The following is a 13234-nucleotide window of genomic DNA, read 5'->3' as shown; positions in this document are numbered from 1 at the left end:
CTACTTTTTTTTTTTTTAAAAAAAGACATACACCCACCCATCCTAAATGTTAGCACCTGCATTGTCCCAGAGTGTAAAGAGAGTCTTTGGGGCCAACAAAGGGACAACCCAGATGCTGGAGTTGAGAAAATTATGGACTCTAACAATTGGGTTACATGTCCTCTTCTATGTTAGGTGGTATGGAATATTTAATATGATTTGAATAATTCAAACCAATGTGTGTTTTCCTTACAAAACAATAATTTGTTTAAGTGCATCTTACTTCTAAAAGTACTTACAACTGTGGATTTAGTGATGGGAAAAAAATCTGGGTACTCAAAATGATTCTGTGTCTCCTTAATTTTGAAATTATTATTGTTGGAAGGTTGGTCTACCACTTATTTGTAAAACTACTCTACTGTAAATATAGCACTGAGTAAGTTTAACCAGATATCAACCAGAAATTTAAAAATAGCATGTAATATTCAATATATCCTGTTTCCTTCTCACTACCCAATTCTCATAGCAAGTTCAGGTCTTCAGAGAAGCCAAAAGTTTTAAGATGAGACATTTTTAATTCCCTGAGGCAAAGAGAACTTGGAATAAGGTAAAAGAGTTCTTTGAGTCAAGTAGAAAATTATTGTTTTTCATTTTTTTATAGAGATAAAATTCACAACATAAAACTCACCAGTTTTAACTCTCTTAAAGTGTACAAATCAGTGGTTTGTAGTGTATTCACAGTGTTGTATAACCTCCACCTGTATTTATTTCCAGAACACTTCAGTTACTCCCTCTAAAAACAAAAACCAAGCGTCCCAATTTCTCCCTCAGCCCATCCTCTGGCAATGGTTAATTTATTTTATGTTTCTATAGATTTTTCTTCTGAAATTTTCATATAAATGGAATCACACATTATATGGTCTTTTATGTATGGCTTCTTTCATTTTGCTTAATGTTTTCAAGATTCATTCATGTTGTAGCATGTATGGTACTTCACCTTTTTATGGGTGAATAACAGAAGTGCTATATATACATCTTTCCATTTATCAAAAATATACTTATGACATATCAAGAATATGAGAATATTTTTATTTCCAAGGATTAAAACCCATATTTATTCCATTTAACACTCACTAAGGAAAGGTTGTGATTAGGTAAAAAAAAAAAACTTTCTTAAATCCCCCCCTTTAGGGAATATTTCTGTCTCTATATATAAATAATGAAAGTAATTATTTTTGACATCATAACACATACTGTGTTTAAAGAGATATATTTATATTTAACATACAGAATTTACACCAAGAACGTAGAACTGTACCTCTAAATGAGAGTCTTCTGGAATGGAAGAGAAGCCTGGCAGAATTTTTTAGAAGTATCGAGACGTGACTGTGAAGTGATCCTTGCATATGGCGTTAATAAGATGCCTTTTCAGATGGATCAAGCCCTTGGCCACAGATCCCTGGTGAGTGTCCTCAGTGTGATGCCTACTTTTATTTAGCAATTTCCCCTAGGTGTTTGATCTATGGGTATAAATCGTCTAAATGCTCTACATGTGAAAAAGCTAAATTGTTCCAGAATCTATGGATTATGTCTGCCATTCTGTGACTAATTTTTATTAAACACCAACTCTGTCTGCTTCTCTCCAGAATGTATCTAGATAATCACCAAATGGGAAGTGGCCTGAGTAAAGGCCAGACTTTTGCTCTCTTACTCACTAGTTTTGAACAGCAAGACTTTCTTGTATCCCCAGAGCTGCAAGACCTCTGTCTTGGTTTCTCAGCTGCTAAAACAAATGCCATGCAATGGGCTGGCTTAGACTATGGAAATTTACTGGTTCACAATTATAAGTCTGGTCGAGGTCCAAAATTGAGGTGTCAGCAAGGCGATGCTTTCTCCCTGAAGACTGTGGCATTTTCGGGGTTGGCTGCTGATGATCCCAAGTCCTTGACTTTTCTGTCACATTGCAGCACACATGGTGATATATTCTCCTTTCTCCTCTGGGTTCTGTTGATTCCTGGCTTCTCCTCCTTCATGTGGCTTTCTCTCTGCGGGCTTCTCTGTGAGGTCTCCATAGAGTAAGACCCATCCTGATTCAGTTGGGCCTCCTTAACTAAAAGCCATGTCTTGGAAAGGTCCTTTTTACAGCCACAGAAATGATTAAGATTAAGAATGTGGTTTTTTCTGGGGTACATAACTCAACCACAACCCCCCATGGTTAGTAGAGTTGGGACAAGGCACCTTGTCATTGTGGTAGGCAAGATACCAGCCCCTAAATGGAATCTGTGAACATGTTATATTAAATGGCAAGGGGGGAGTTATGTAGATGAAACAGAGGTTGCTGACCTCAAAATGGGAAGATTATTCTGGATAGTCCAAAAAGACCCAATGCCATCACTGGGATCCTTATAAATGAAAGAGTGAGGCAGGTGAGTCAGAGAAGGGGATGTAGCAATGAAGCAGAGGTCAGAGCAATGCAGCATGAGAAAACTCTATGGGGCATCACTGGCTTTGAAGATGAAAGAAATTGCAAGCCAATGAATGCAGGTGAGGGCTAGAAGCTGGAAAAACTGGGAAAGGTAAAGAAACAGATTCTCTCCTGGAGCTTCCAGAGGAAATGCTGCACTTGACTTTCACCAGGAAGACATATTTTGTACTCCTCATCTTCAGAATTGTAAGAGAATAAATTTGCATTGTCTTAATCCACCAAGTTTGTGATAAGGTACTATCCAGCAGTAGGACACTAATATGACAATATGGTTAGAAATGACAAAGAAAAACATACTGGGAGTTAAGACAAGGAAATATTAAATAATGAAAAATGTTGAAGCCATTGAACAAGTATTGATGGCAATGAAGAAGGAGAGGGTGACAGGAATGAGACTGTATTTATTTTAAAAATTTGGCCAGTCCCTACTTATTTGGAGTGGAAGTGGAGGAAACGGCAAAGTGACTTCTACGTTGTAACCATTGTGGATGGGTTTTTGGAGGGTGAAGGTAATTTTCTTGTTTTGAAATACATGCCCCAGTAAGAGCAACAAGCAGAGTGACAAGCGAAGGAACAGGAGGAAGGAGCTGACCAGCTCCAGCCGTCTCCACCTGGGCCCCTTAGCCTGCAGCCTTTTGAGTATGCCAGCCAAAATTCCTGTGCCAGTTTACTCTTCTGTAAAATGTGGATAAAATTTGCCCTGCTTATTGCTTTAATGCACTTACATATGTATGTAGAAGCCCAAACTGTTATGAGATGAAATGCATCCTTATTTACAAATGTTCAAAGTGATAAGAAGTCAGTTAACAAACAGTCGTAAATACAAGTTCAACTTGATTTAACATGGTTTATTTTCAGTGATTAATACTTTGGATTGAATTATGTTCCCCACAGAAGGCGTGATCAGGTCCAAACCCTGGCCCTGGGGATGTGAAGTCATTTGTAAACAGGAACTTTGAAGATGTTGCTGGTTAAGGCATGCCCAAACTGAATGGTGGCAGGCTTTCATCCAATGTAACGGAAGTTCTTATAGCCAGAGGAAACTGGACACAGTGGAGAAAGCCACAGGAAAGAGCTGGAAGCTGGAAGTTAGCAGGAACTTGGAAGAGAAAGGAAAGAAAATAGACATGTAATGGGAAGGTCAAGGAACTTAAAGATTGCTGCTAGTCAGCCAGAATGCTTCTGACCCTAGCAGGAAGCAAATATTCTAGTCAATACCTTGATTTGGAGTTCTAGCCTCTGAAACCGTGAGCCAATAAATTCCCATTGTTGAAGCCAATCCATCGTGTGATATTTGTCATAGCAGCTGGGAAACTAAGACAGTTTTTTATTCTTCCTTCAGTTCTTCATTCTCTTACTCTATTTAGTTACTACCTAGAAATGATAATTGGGTCATTAGGAGAATTACCATGAATTCCAAAAAAATGGATGAAGAGAAGAGGGCTTTGGCATGGAAGGCCAGTAAGTAAGGGCTTGTATGACCCCTCTCCCCAAGTCTTCCAATCTCCAAGGTGTGCCTCTGTAAATTTATATGGTGTTGACCAACATCTTGACACAAGGGAAAGGACTCCATGGTCAGAGGGAAATAGAGTGTGGTGGATAGAGAAGGAAGGCTCGGTTTGGATAAGAGTTTTCAGAGGGGAGAAGGCTCTACACAGAACAAAAAACAAGACAGCAGTGAAGTCACAGCTCATGCCTGGGCCCCAGTTCCCTTACCATCTGTGGAGATACAATGGCCAGCTGTTCCAGCTCGTCACGATTATTGGAAGGATCAGATCAGATGCTGGGGAGGGAAGCTCTTTGACAAATATAAGTCCTCCGCAAATGAATGCAAACATTCGATGGGCTTTTTTGAGTGTGCCTCTCCTGTGTCAAAATTGGGTTGTAATAATTACTCCAGTTGTTATTTGACCACTCAAAGTCCAATTTCTGCCTCATATATAAGGCCCTGGAATCTGGAACCTTCCCTAAGTATCTCATTCATTCCTTCCCCTCTAAACCATCCTCCACTACAGTTGGGCTCTCTTCCGTCCTCCCTCCTTCCAGCCTTCCATTTACCAAGACACATTGGTCTCTGCGCTGCCCCTGAACAATGCTGCCTCTTGCCTTCTTTTATTTGGTTTTTGTCACCAGGAATCCCTTCACCCCTCCATCCATTCAGCTCTTACCTTCACAATGTCCCATGTTACCCAGCACTATGAAGGACCAATTAAGGGGTTCAGTACCTACTTCTTGATGGATTAAAAAGGGGGAAAGGAATGATGACATCTGTCAGAGGTAGGATACCACTGCACTTGTCACTGATGACAAATCAGCTGGTGGCAGCAACCATTAGAGATAAAAAGAATCTGGAATTCATTTCCTCTTCTTTTTAGTTTGTTTCTCATGAAAAGGAACAATTTAAATTAATCTGAATTTTTGTTTTATCTTAGGTCACTTATATTTATTCTCTTTGCTGTACAGTCTGTATATGGGGTAAGTACATTAATTTTCCCTGATTACATGTTGAAAATTCACTTTATTGCATGTATTGTTTTCATTTTGAAATGTCTCTCTCTTGACCTCAGCTTTCTATAAAATGAAAGGTTAGATGAACTCTAAAGTTTCTTTTATATTTTACACTGATGGTAGCTTACCAAATTGTCTAGGTGTTGAAGGTTTCTTTATTTTATGACTAACACGAGTGACCCTTTCCTAAAAAAAGAAAAAGATTTTTTTTTAGAGAAGGGCAGGAGGCAGCTGGGCCATTTCAAGATTAAATCAAGAAGTGTAAGATTAAACTTGAACATTTTAACTCTGGAGACAGATAAGCGTGGAACATTCCATAATAAGCTCTTTCTCTTTTGTTTCCTCACTGAAGAATCCAAGTTATTAAGCCCAACCTCAGAGGTTTCTGGAAAACTCCACTATAGATTTCTTATAACTCAGACTAGTGTTATGATGACTGAACAGGTTTAAATAACTAGTGAACACAGCTCTGTCCATCTTCTCCAATTTCTGTGACTCTAGTTATCATAGGTACTTTCAAAGAAAACCAGAATAGAAAGTTACCTTCCTTTCTCCTTTTCCTACCAGCTGGAAGTGGAAAGCACATGGATCAAGGAATGAAGTGCCCTTGTTTTTTGGCTCTGCCAGTAGTGCATGGAGTAATCTGAACAAATCCTTTCTGAGACCTGGTTTTCTCCTGTGTCAAGTTGGGATAAGACTTGCTGAATTTAGTTCACATGCATTTGAGAGCATTACCTTAAACAATGAACATAAACACGCTGTGAAATATTTGTGTATATGTACGTTTTCTGTTTCTTTTATCCTCTTTTTCCAAGTTGTTTTTGTCTATATTCTTTTTTCTGTTATAGAAAAGTCTGTAGAGTCTTAAATTTCACTTCCATTGTTCCTTATGTCCCGTATGAGTGAATATCATTCCTGAACCAAAGATTGTTCTATGCTGAATACTCCTATCAGCTTGTTACATGCAGAAATTCTAGAGATTTCCTACAGAGAATGGCTTTACTGTAGTTGAGTTTTAAAGGTAGAGATGCTAAATTGATGTACTAATTCAGGAAGGCAATTTGGTTTTATCCATCAGAATTTTAAATGCACATATCTTTTGACAAAGTGATTTCCCTTTTAAGAATTTATCACAGAGGTTTACTTTGACTTAGGCACAAATATAAATGCACAAGATTATTCATTGTAGAGTGGTGTTCAGTAGCAAAAGAAGGGAGCCACCAAAATGCCCATCAGTGGGGACTGGTTAACCAAAGAATGGTACATTGTCTGTTGCATAGCCATACGTACTAACTCAGGATAATTTTGAAGACATACAAATTTCAGAGCAATATACTATTTGGGTTAAAATAAAACAAGACTGAATCACAAAAAGGTGTGTGTGTGTGTGTGTGTGTGTGTGTGATACTTGTGTGTGTGAACATGCTTATAAATGCCCAGACACTCTTTGGAAGAGAATGATGGCCTCAGGGGAAGGGAAATGGGGGTAAGGCTAGAAGAGAATATTTCTTTTTCATTGCAATTGAAAAAATATTATACTTTTTACACTAGTTGAATTTCTTACATCCATTGATGATTTGTTTTTCAGAAAAAGAATATAGAGGTACAACTGTAAGGCAGGTTATTAATCTTCTAGGAAATAGCTTCTTTTCTTGAACTTTCTATGCAACAAATATTTGTTTAAAAATACCTGCAATAAAGCAGATAGTGAATTTTCCTTTTTCTCTGTGAGAACAAGGAAGCAAATATCGCATTCCCAGTGACTATGGTTCATACTTTAAATATTTGGTTGTCCAAGTTCTTGTCTTTATCTTCTTTCAACAGGTTTATATATGATCTACTTTTGAGGTGCATAGTTAACCTCAATGAATGCATCTCCCGTTTAAAGTAATGTTAATGGGGATATGTTTAATGTAGAAGAAATATTTAGAGATTGAAATAATCTCTTGCTTTTTCTTTTGTTGGTCCCGGTCAAAGATTTATATAGGTATAACTATTCCTGTTTCTTTCTTAGAGCTGCTAATATATTTTAAGCCCATTCCTTCCTGAAATGTAATTTTGCTACAAACATCTCAGTGATGCCTGGCAAAATCAAGTGAAAAATAACAAACTTGCCTTTATTATCAAGCCATGGAATCAATTGGCCTCTTTTCTCCGGTTGTTTGATATTTTTTGATATTTTACTGAATACGTGGTGATGAATCCCAACCTTAAAAGAACCCAAGTGTTCAGATAAGTTCCTTTGCATGATTTCAATTTTTCTTGACCTATCCCTGGGCATTTCTTTTTTTTTTTTTTTTTAGCTTATCAAGGTTTTGACCTTAATGTTTCTGCATCAGAGAATAACGTTAGTCAAAGCTCAAGAGGCATATATTTCAGAAACTTCAAATATACTTTTAAACTTAAATTATCTAATTGCTTGGCTCTTGCCAAGGTTCAAATCCTTATACACTTTCAATGACCCATGAGAGTTTTATTTTTAAATATGTCTTTGATTTTTAATGATTAATTCAAAGATATTTTCTTTTGGATTGTGACTGAGCATATTTTCTTCCATAAAAGAAGCCTAAATTGTGAAATTGAAAAGAAAAATACATGCTAGAGGGACTCCTATCCCTCCCATATACATATGCAGGTATACAGCATATATATATGTGTGTGTGTGTCTTTCATTAAAACTATAAATATTAACTCAACTTTTTACTACATTGGGCTAAAGGCATAAGCTTACAGCCTTAAGTTGAAAAAGATCTATCAAGTATAGAAATATACCATTAATATTTGAATGTGGCAGTGAGGGCTGGATTAGGCAAGATTGTTGTCTTAGTTTGCCAGCAGTGCTATGACAAATGTCACATAATGGGTTGGCTTAACCAGTGGGAATTTATTGCTCGTGGTTTGGGAGGCCCGAAGTCCCAAATCAAGGCATCAGCAAGGAAGACCATTCTTTTCCCCTGAAGTCTGTAGCATTCTGGTGCTTGCTTGGCACAACCCCTGGGGTTCCTGGTCTTGCATCTCTGCCACCATCACCTGGTGATGTGTTTTGTCTCCTTTTGTGTCTTTCTCTGACTTCTGGCTTCTGATTTCTTCTCTTTATATGTTCTTCAGTAATATGGACTCAGACCCAACTCAGATGGCTACATCTGAATAGGATCTTAGAAGATTCTCTTTATGAATGAATCCACACCTTAACTAATATTACATCTCAAAGGGTGCTATTTTCAATGGGTTCGCACCCACAGTTCTGCAGATTAAGATTAAGAATATTATCTTTGGTAGAGTGCATAATTCAGTCTTTAACACAATCAAGAACAAGGCAAAATTGACTCGAGGGGCCTTCTGACATGCTTGTCTGTGTCTAGCACCCAGAGCTGCTTTACCCTACTTGGGACCTGCATCCCCACCCCTTCCCAACTCACAGCCCTAGAGTGTGAATGAATGAATGATCAGCACCAATTTCATTGCACATGCATCATCATGACCATCTCTAAGGGATCTACTTACAGAAATTGTTACTCTAGGAATATACTTTTGTACTGAAATGAATCATTAGCCTAGATACAGATAATGGGGATTTGTGAGAACAAGATGCTAATTCTTCCCAAAGAGTGTCCATGTGTGTGCATGCATGTGTTTGTGTTTTGTATGTGTGTGTTTGGAGAAAGCATTAAAGAAAAATATGTGTATACTTTTGGGAAAGAGGTGCTACTCTAAGGAGAGTGTTGGAGAAAAGTTAGGTGAAAGCAGGAAATAGGGAACATATTATTTAAATTCTGGAACTTTCTGGTTGAGGGACACATTAGAGGAACCAGTGTGTAGTATCAGCACTTTTCAGGAAGAGTGTCCTGAATGTGAGGCCCAAGGCTGTGACTGGAGACTTGACCCAGAAGGAACTTGATGGGAGAGATATTCCCTAAACTGATCTAAAGAAAGGACAGGCTTATAATGTCAGCTGGACTCCATTGTGTAATTATGATTTTCTAACTACGTAGTATGTGCTCTAAATTTGTTCATTATGCAATAGATTACCAGGAATGAGAAATCACAGAGGATTCTGGCTAAAGTAAAGTGGTTTCAGAAGGAGGTTGGCTTTTCCCCCTAGTGTCCACAGCTTTGGACACTTCATCCTCTTGATTATCAAGCTGCAGATTAAGTTCTATGCCTTTTTTATCTATCAGTACTGGTCTTTTCTTCTCTTAGATTCAACCATAAAGGTATTTTGTGGAAATCTCAGGAGTTAGGTAAACCAAGAGTGCTTGTTATAGCATTTAGACTATGCACGGTAGCTAAGATGAATACCAGTATACTAAATAAGATGCTTCTCTTTTCAGGGTGGAAAGAAATATATTGGTCCTTGTGGAGGAAGAGATTGTTCCATTTGCCAGTGCTTTCCTGAAAAAGGGTCTCAGGTAAGTGACATGAAAATCAACAAGGACAGCGTCACTGCATTTTGAACCATTGTGAGTATTTAGTGTTAAGTAGTCCCAGATGCTTATTATGTTTATATCTTTTCCAGTCAAAGCCCTTTACATTCTGATAAGCTTTCCTAATTATAGGAGAATGTGCATCAGGCTTAGGAGAGTTTGGGAAGCAGTGATTCTTCCTGTGTTTTGTATGTTATTGGTTTTGTGAATTATCCTCTGAAGAAAGGGTGCTGGTGTCAACTGGTCCACCGTCTTGAAGATTCATGTTGCATGTCAACATTTTAAAGGCTCTCAGGAGTACTACTGTAGTGAGTAAAGACACTCATTGACTTTAACTTAGTCTCTCCTAGATGTTTCACCACAAGACTCTTTATTTTTTTTATTGTTGGAGAAGTTGAGGTTTATAGAAAAAGCCGGTAGATAGTACAGAGTTCCCACAGACTCCATCACACACACGGTTTTCCCTATTATTGACTCTTTGCATTACTGTGGTACTTTTATTACACTTGAAGAAATAATATTATTAAAGTCATGCTATTAACTGTAGTCCACAGTTTCCATTAGGTTTTCCTGTGTTGTACAGTTGTATGGATTTTTAAAATTTTTATTGTGGCAGCATATATGTAGCCTAAAATTTCAATTTTAACCACATTCAGGTCTACAGTTCAGTAGTGGTTATTACATTTACAATCTTAGGCCACCATCATCACTACCATTGCTACCAACTTTCCTGATCAACAAGACTCTTTTTTGGATAACACTTATTAAAATCCTGTGGAATGATATTCTGTGATGGAAACAAGAGCCACCTTTATCACATGCTTACTATGTGCTGGGAGCTGCTCCACAGTTCTGAATGCATCTGTGGATCAAATCCTGCCAGCTGGCCTTTGGTGACACATGGCAGTGCGGGGGACAGAAGTACAGGGCAGTTGAGCATCTTGCTCAAGTCCACCCAGAACTGTGCTCTTGAGGACGAGGTCAGTTTACCATGAATCCTGGTTACCGTGAATCTTGGTTACCGTGAATCCTAATTACTGAGAATCCTGTCTCTTTAGCATTTATGAACATCTCACTTACTTTCCAACAGCAGTACCTGGCAGCCCATTAATTATTTGTGCTGGAAAATTAGATCCAGTACTTTATTTGATTAAAATATTTCCACAGTCTTACAAGAAAGGAGTATGTTTCAGATGCTGTGGACAATTTTCAAGGCAGATTGGTGATTTTTTGGAAATGTGTCCAAATCAATTCTACAGGGATGGTGCTTGACATTCAAAAGTAAAATTCAGTAAAAGTCAGTCTAAAAACTGAAGCTGCAAGGAAACAATGTTAGGACACGAAAATCTAGCAACCTAAAAAGTGTTTTAGCATTTTCTGTGTAAATTTACAAATTATTTAGGAGGAAAAAAGCCTGACTTTCATGTGAGGTTGTTTTAAGACCATGCAAATGCCAAATGCAATCAGTGCATCTGAATTTGAAGATCTTTTGAGAGAAGCCCAAGGAAAATGAATTTGACCTACACCTGTGGCAGGAGGGGGCTGTGAAGACCAGAAAGCAATCAAAGAACGACAGTGGCTATAATGAAGCCAACTTGGTGTAGTCTTCGGATTCTAATGAGACTGAGAGCTGTTTTAGCAGCTCTATCATGTTGTATATATACATCTGTTTAGCAGCTATATCTTTATAAAACTGGCTGTTTAAATTCAGGGCTTCTCAACCAGGGGTGATTTTGGCAATGCCTGGAGACATTTTTGGTTGTCATAACTGGTATGGGAGAGGGAATGCTAGCATCTCGTGGGTAGAGCCCAGGGGTGCTAATCAACATGCCTCAATGCACAGGATGGCCCCCTCACCCCCAACTATGACAAAGAATCATCAGGCCAACATGTCAATAGCACCATGGCTAGGAGACTCCACTCTAATTCCACAACAGGTATTATTATTTCCATCTGTTAATACAAGGAGCCTGAATTTTGAAGAGCTTTAAAGCTCTCTAACTTCAACCCTAGCATTTGCTTTGTTCATGAAAAGAGGATTATACTAAGGTTCAAACACCCAGGTTTTATTCCTAATAATCTGCCCAAGCCCGAGTTTCTTCCAATTTTCACCACTGGTCCTTTCCCTTCTATTTCATCAGGCTGTTAGACAAGCAAATGCAATGACATATGCAAAAGCACTTGTATACCCTCTAGTGCTATTTAGGGCTCCATGTACCATGAAGGGTTTATGGTGATGACCTTTACTCTGCTGAGCCTGTGTCCCATATCTGGGTGATCAGAATGACATACAGAAAACCAGCCAACCTGAACTAGCTGCCCAGCTAGGCTCCAGAGGTCTGGAGGGGTACCTACCACGTCCAACAGGAGGGCACACAGAATTAGTGAAGGCTCTTTCTGCCCAGTTTCTCTCCCTATTTAAACCTGTGGTTTACATCTGTTGCTGAAATAAGTGCTCTCTCTTGATTGTCATCTTCCTGTGAATGATTCAGGTAGGGCCTGGAATTGGCACCTTGAACAGCAGCAAGAAACGGGACCCTTGCCCTGCTCCAACATTGTAACTGTCAACGAGCTCTCAGCTGAGGAGAAAAAGGGCTTGTGCTAGAGGGTGGCCCTGTTCCCCCAGTTCTGACGCCTGGTGATTGTGTGATATGGGACATGACTTTTCATATCCGGTGGCTCTTTAATTTCCTTCCAGCACATTTTGTGACTAAACCCTAACACTTCCCAAACCTCATTATAGTCTCCCTGTAAGGCTGTGTAGGGGGTGTCATTGGACAAACTTTTAAACTATTCTTTATCATTTTTGGAGAAGGAAACTATGCGTTTTGATGGTGGTCTTCTTGCAGAAAAAATGACAATTTTTTTTATTATGGACAAAGATGGGGCCTTTTGTAAGTTCTCTTTTAGTAACTAGCATGATATAAAGACACTTTCTCTAGTTGTTTCCAGCATAAAATATGTCCATTTTGCTTTTCACTCAGGGGAGCCTGGCAACTGTCAAATGGACAAAACTTTATGATGTGATAGTTTTATGTATGAGGAGGTTAAGAGGCGTGACACTAAAGATTTCTCTTAGTTTTTTTTGGGTTTGAAAGCCAAAAATCAAACATCAGTGAGTCAGTCTTTACTAGGGGATTTTTAAATCATTAAATAAGGTACAAATGTTTTCCTGCAGTTTCTTTCATTTGTTCCTTATGCTCCTGAGACCCTGCATTCCATGATAAAAATGAAATTTACTTGGGAAACTTTAATTATTATGAGTATTTTTCATATCATTAAATTATTTGCACACAAGGTTCTGGAACTCGACCTCTTTACTCCTCACACACTGTGTTCTAGTACATTCTATAACTGCGACCTGATAAATGGTTCAGAGCAATTATTTTTATATCCTGAAGTTCATATAAATCAACTATGATATATTTTAATATATGCACATTCCAATGACAATTGAGAAGTTGGCAGCTGTGGTCTGTCACCAACTCCTTACCTTTTGGTTGTGCTCCCTTGTTATTATGTCATGTCTTCTCCAAGAACTAGCTTTCTGCCTCACTCTGCCTCTGCTAAATGAATCCATGTCTGAGATGCCTTGAGCAGACGGGTGGACACCCTGAGTGAAGGGGGCGTGGGACTGGGATAGTCGGCATTGCGGATTGTGGGGAGGTGGACGATGCATCTGTCACCTAAAGGCAGCAGAATTCAAAATTGCTCTAAAACCTGCAGAACAAACAGATTTCTTGGCAGAATCCAGCTCCCCAGCTGCCAGTTCACCAATTCGGCTTAGCTAGTTAACATGTTCCGCGTCTCAAGGACGTTAATCTTGATTTTTGAGGAA

At 38.6% G+C, this 13234-nt stretch overlaps 1 protein-coding gene across 11 annotated transcripts in view; it reads left to right on the top strand.

Annotated features, from left to right (window-relative positions):
* COL4A4 (collagen type IV alpha 4 chain) overlaps positions 1-13234 on the top strand; it is a 185819-nt gene that overhangs the window by 31340 nt on the left and 141245 nt on the right. For all 11 annotated transcript variants that reach the window (XM_077155308.1, XM_077155309.1, XM_077155305.1 and 8 more), the window contains 3 exons: positions 1270-1441; positions 4897-4939; positions 9304-9381. In XM_077155308.1, coding sequence (XP_077011423.1) covers positions 1386-1441; positions 4897-4939; positions 9304-9381 — 177 coding nt within the window. In that variant the 5' untranslated portion in view covers positions 1270-1385. The remainder of the gene's footprint in view (positions 1-1269; positions 1442-4896; positions 4940-9303; positions 9382-13234) is intronic.

This window comes from Tamandua tetradactyla, chromosome 3 (genome assembly GCF_023851605.1).
Source record: "Tamandua tetradactyla isolate mTamTet1 chromosome 3, mTamTet1.pri, whole genome shotgun sequence".
Lineage (NCBI taxonomy): Eukaryota > Metazoa > Chordata > Mammalia > Pilosa > Myrmecophagidae > Tamandua > Tamandua tetradactyla.
The sequence above is the reverse complement of the archived record's forward strand: the minus strand, read 5'-3'. Positions and strand labels throughout refer to the sequence as shown.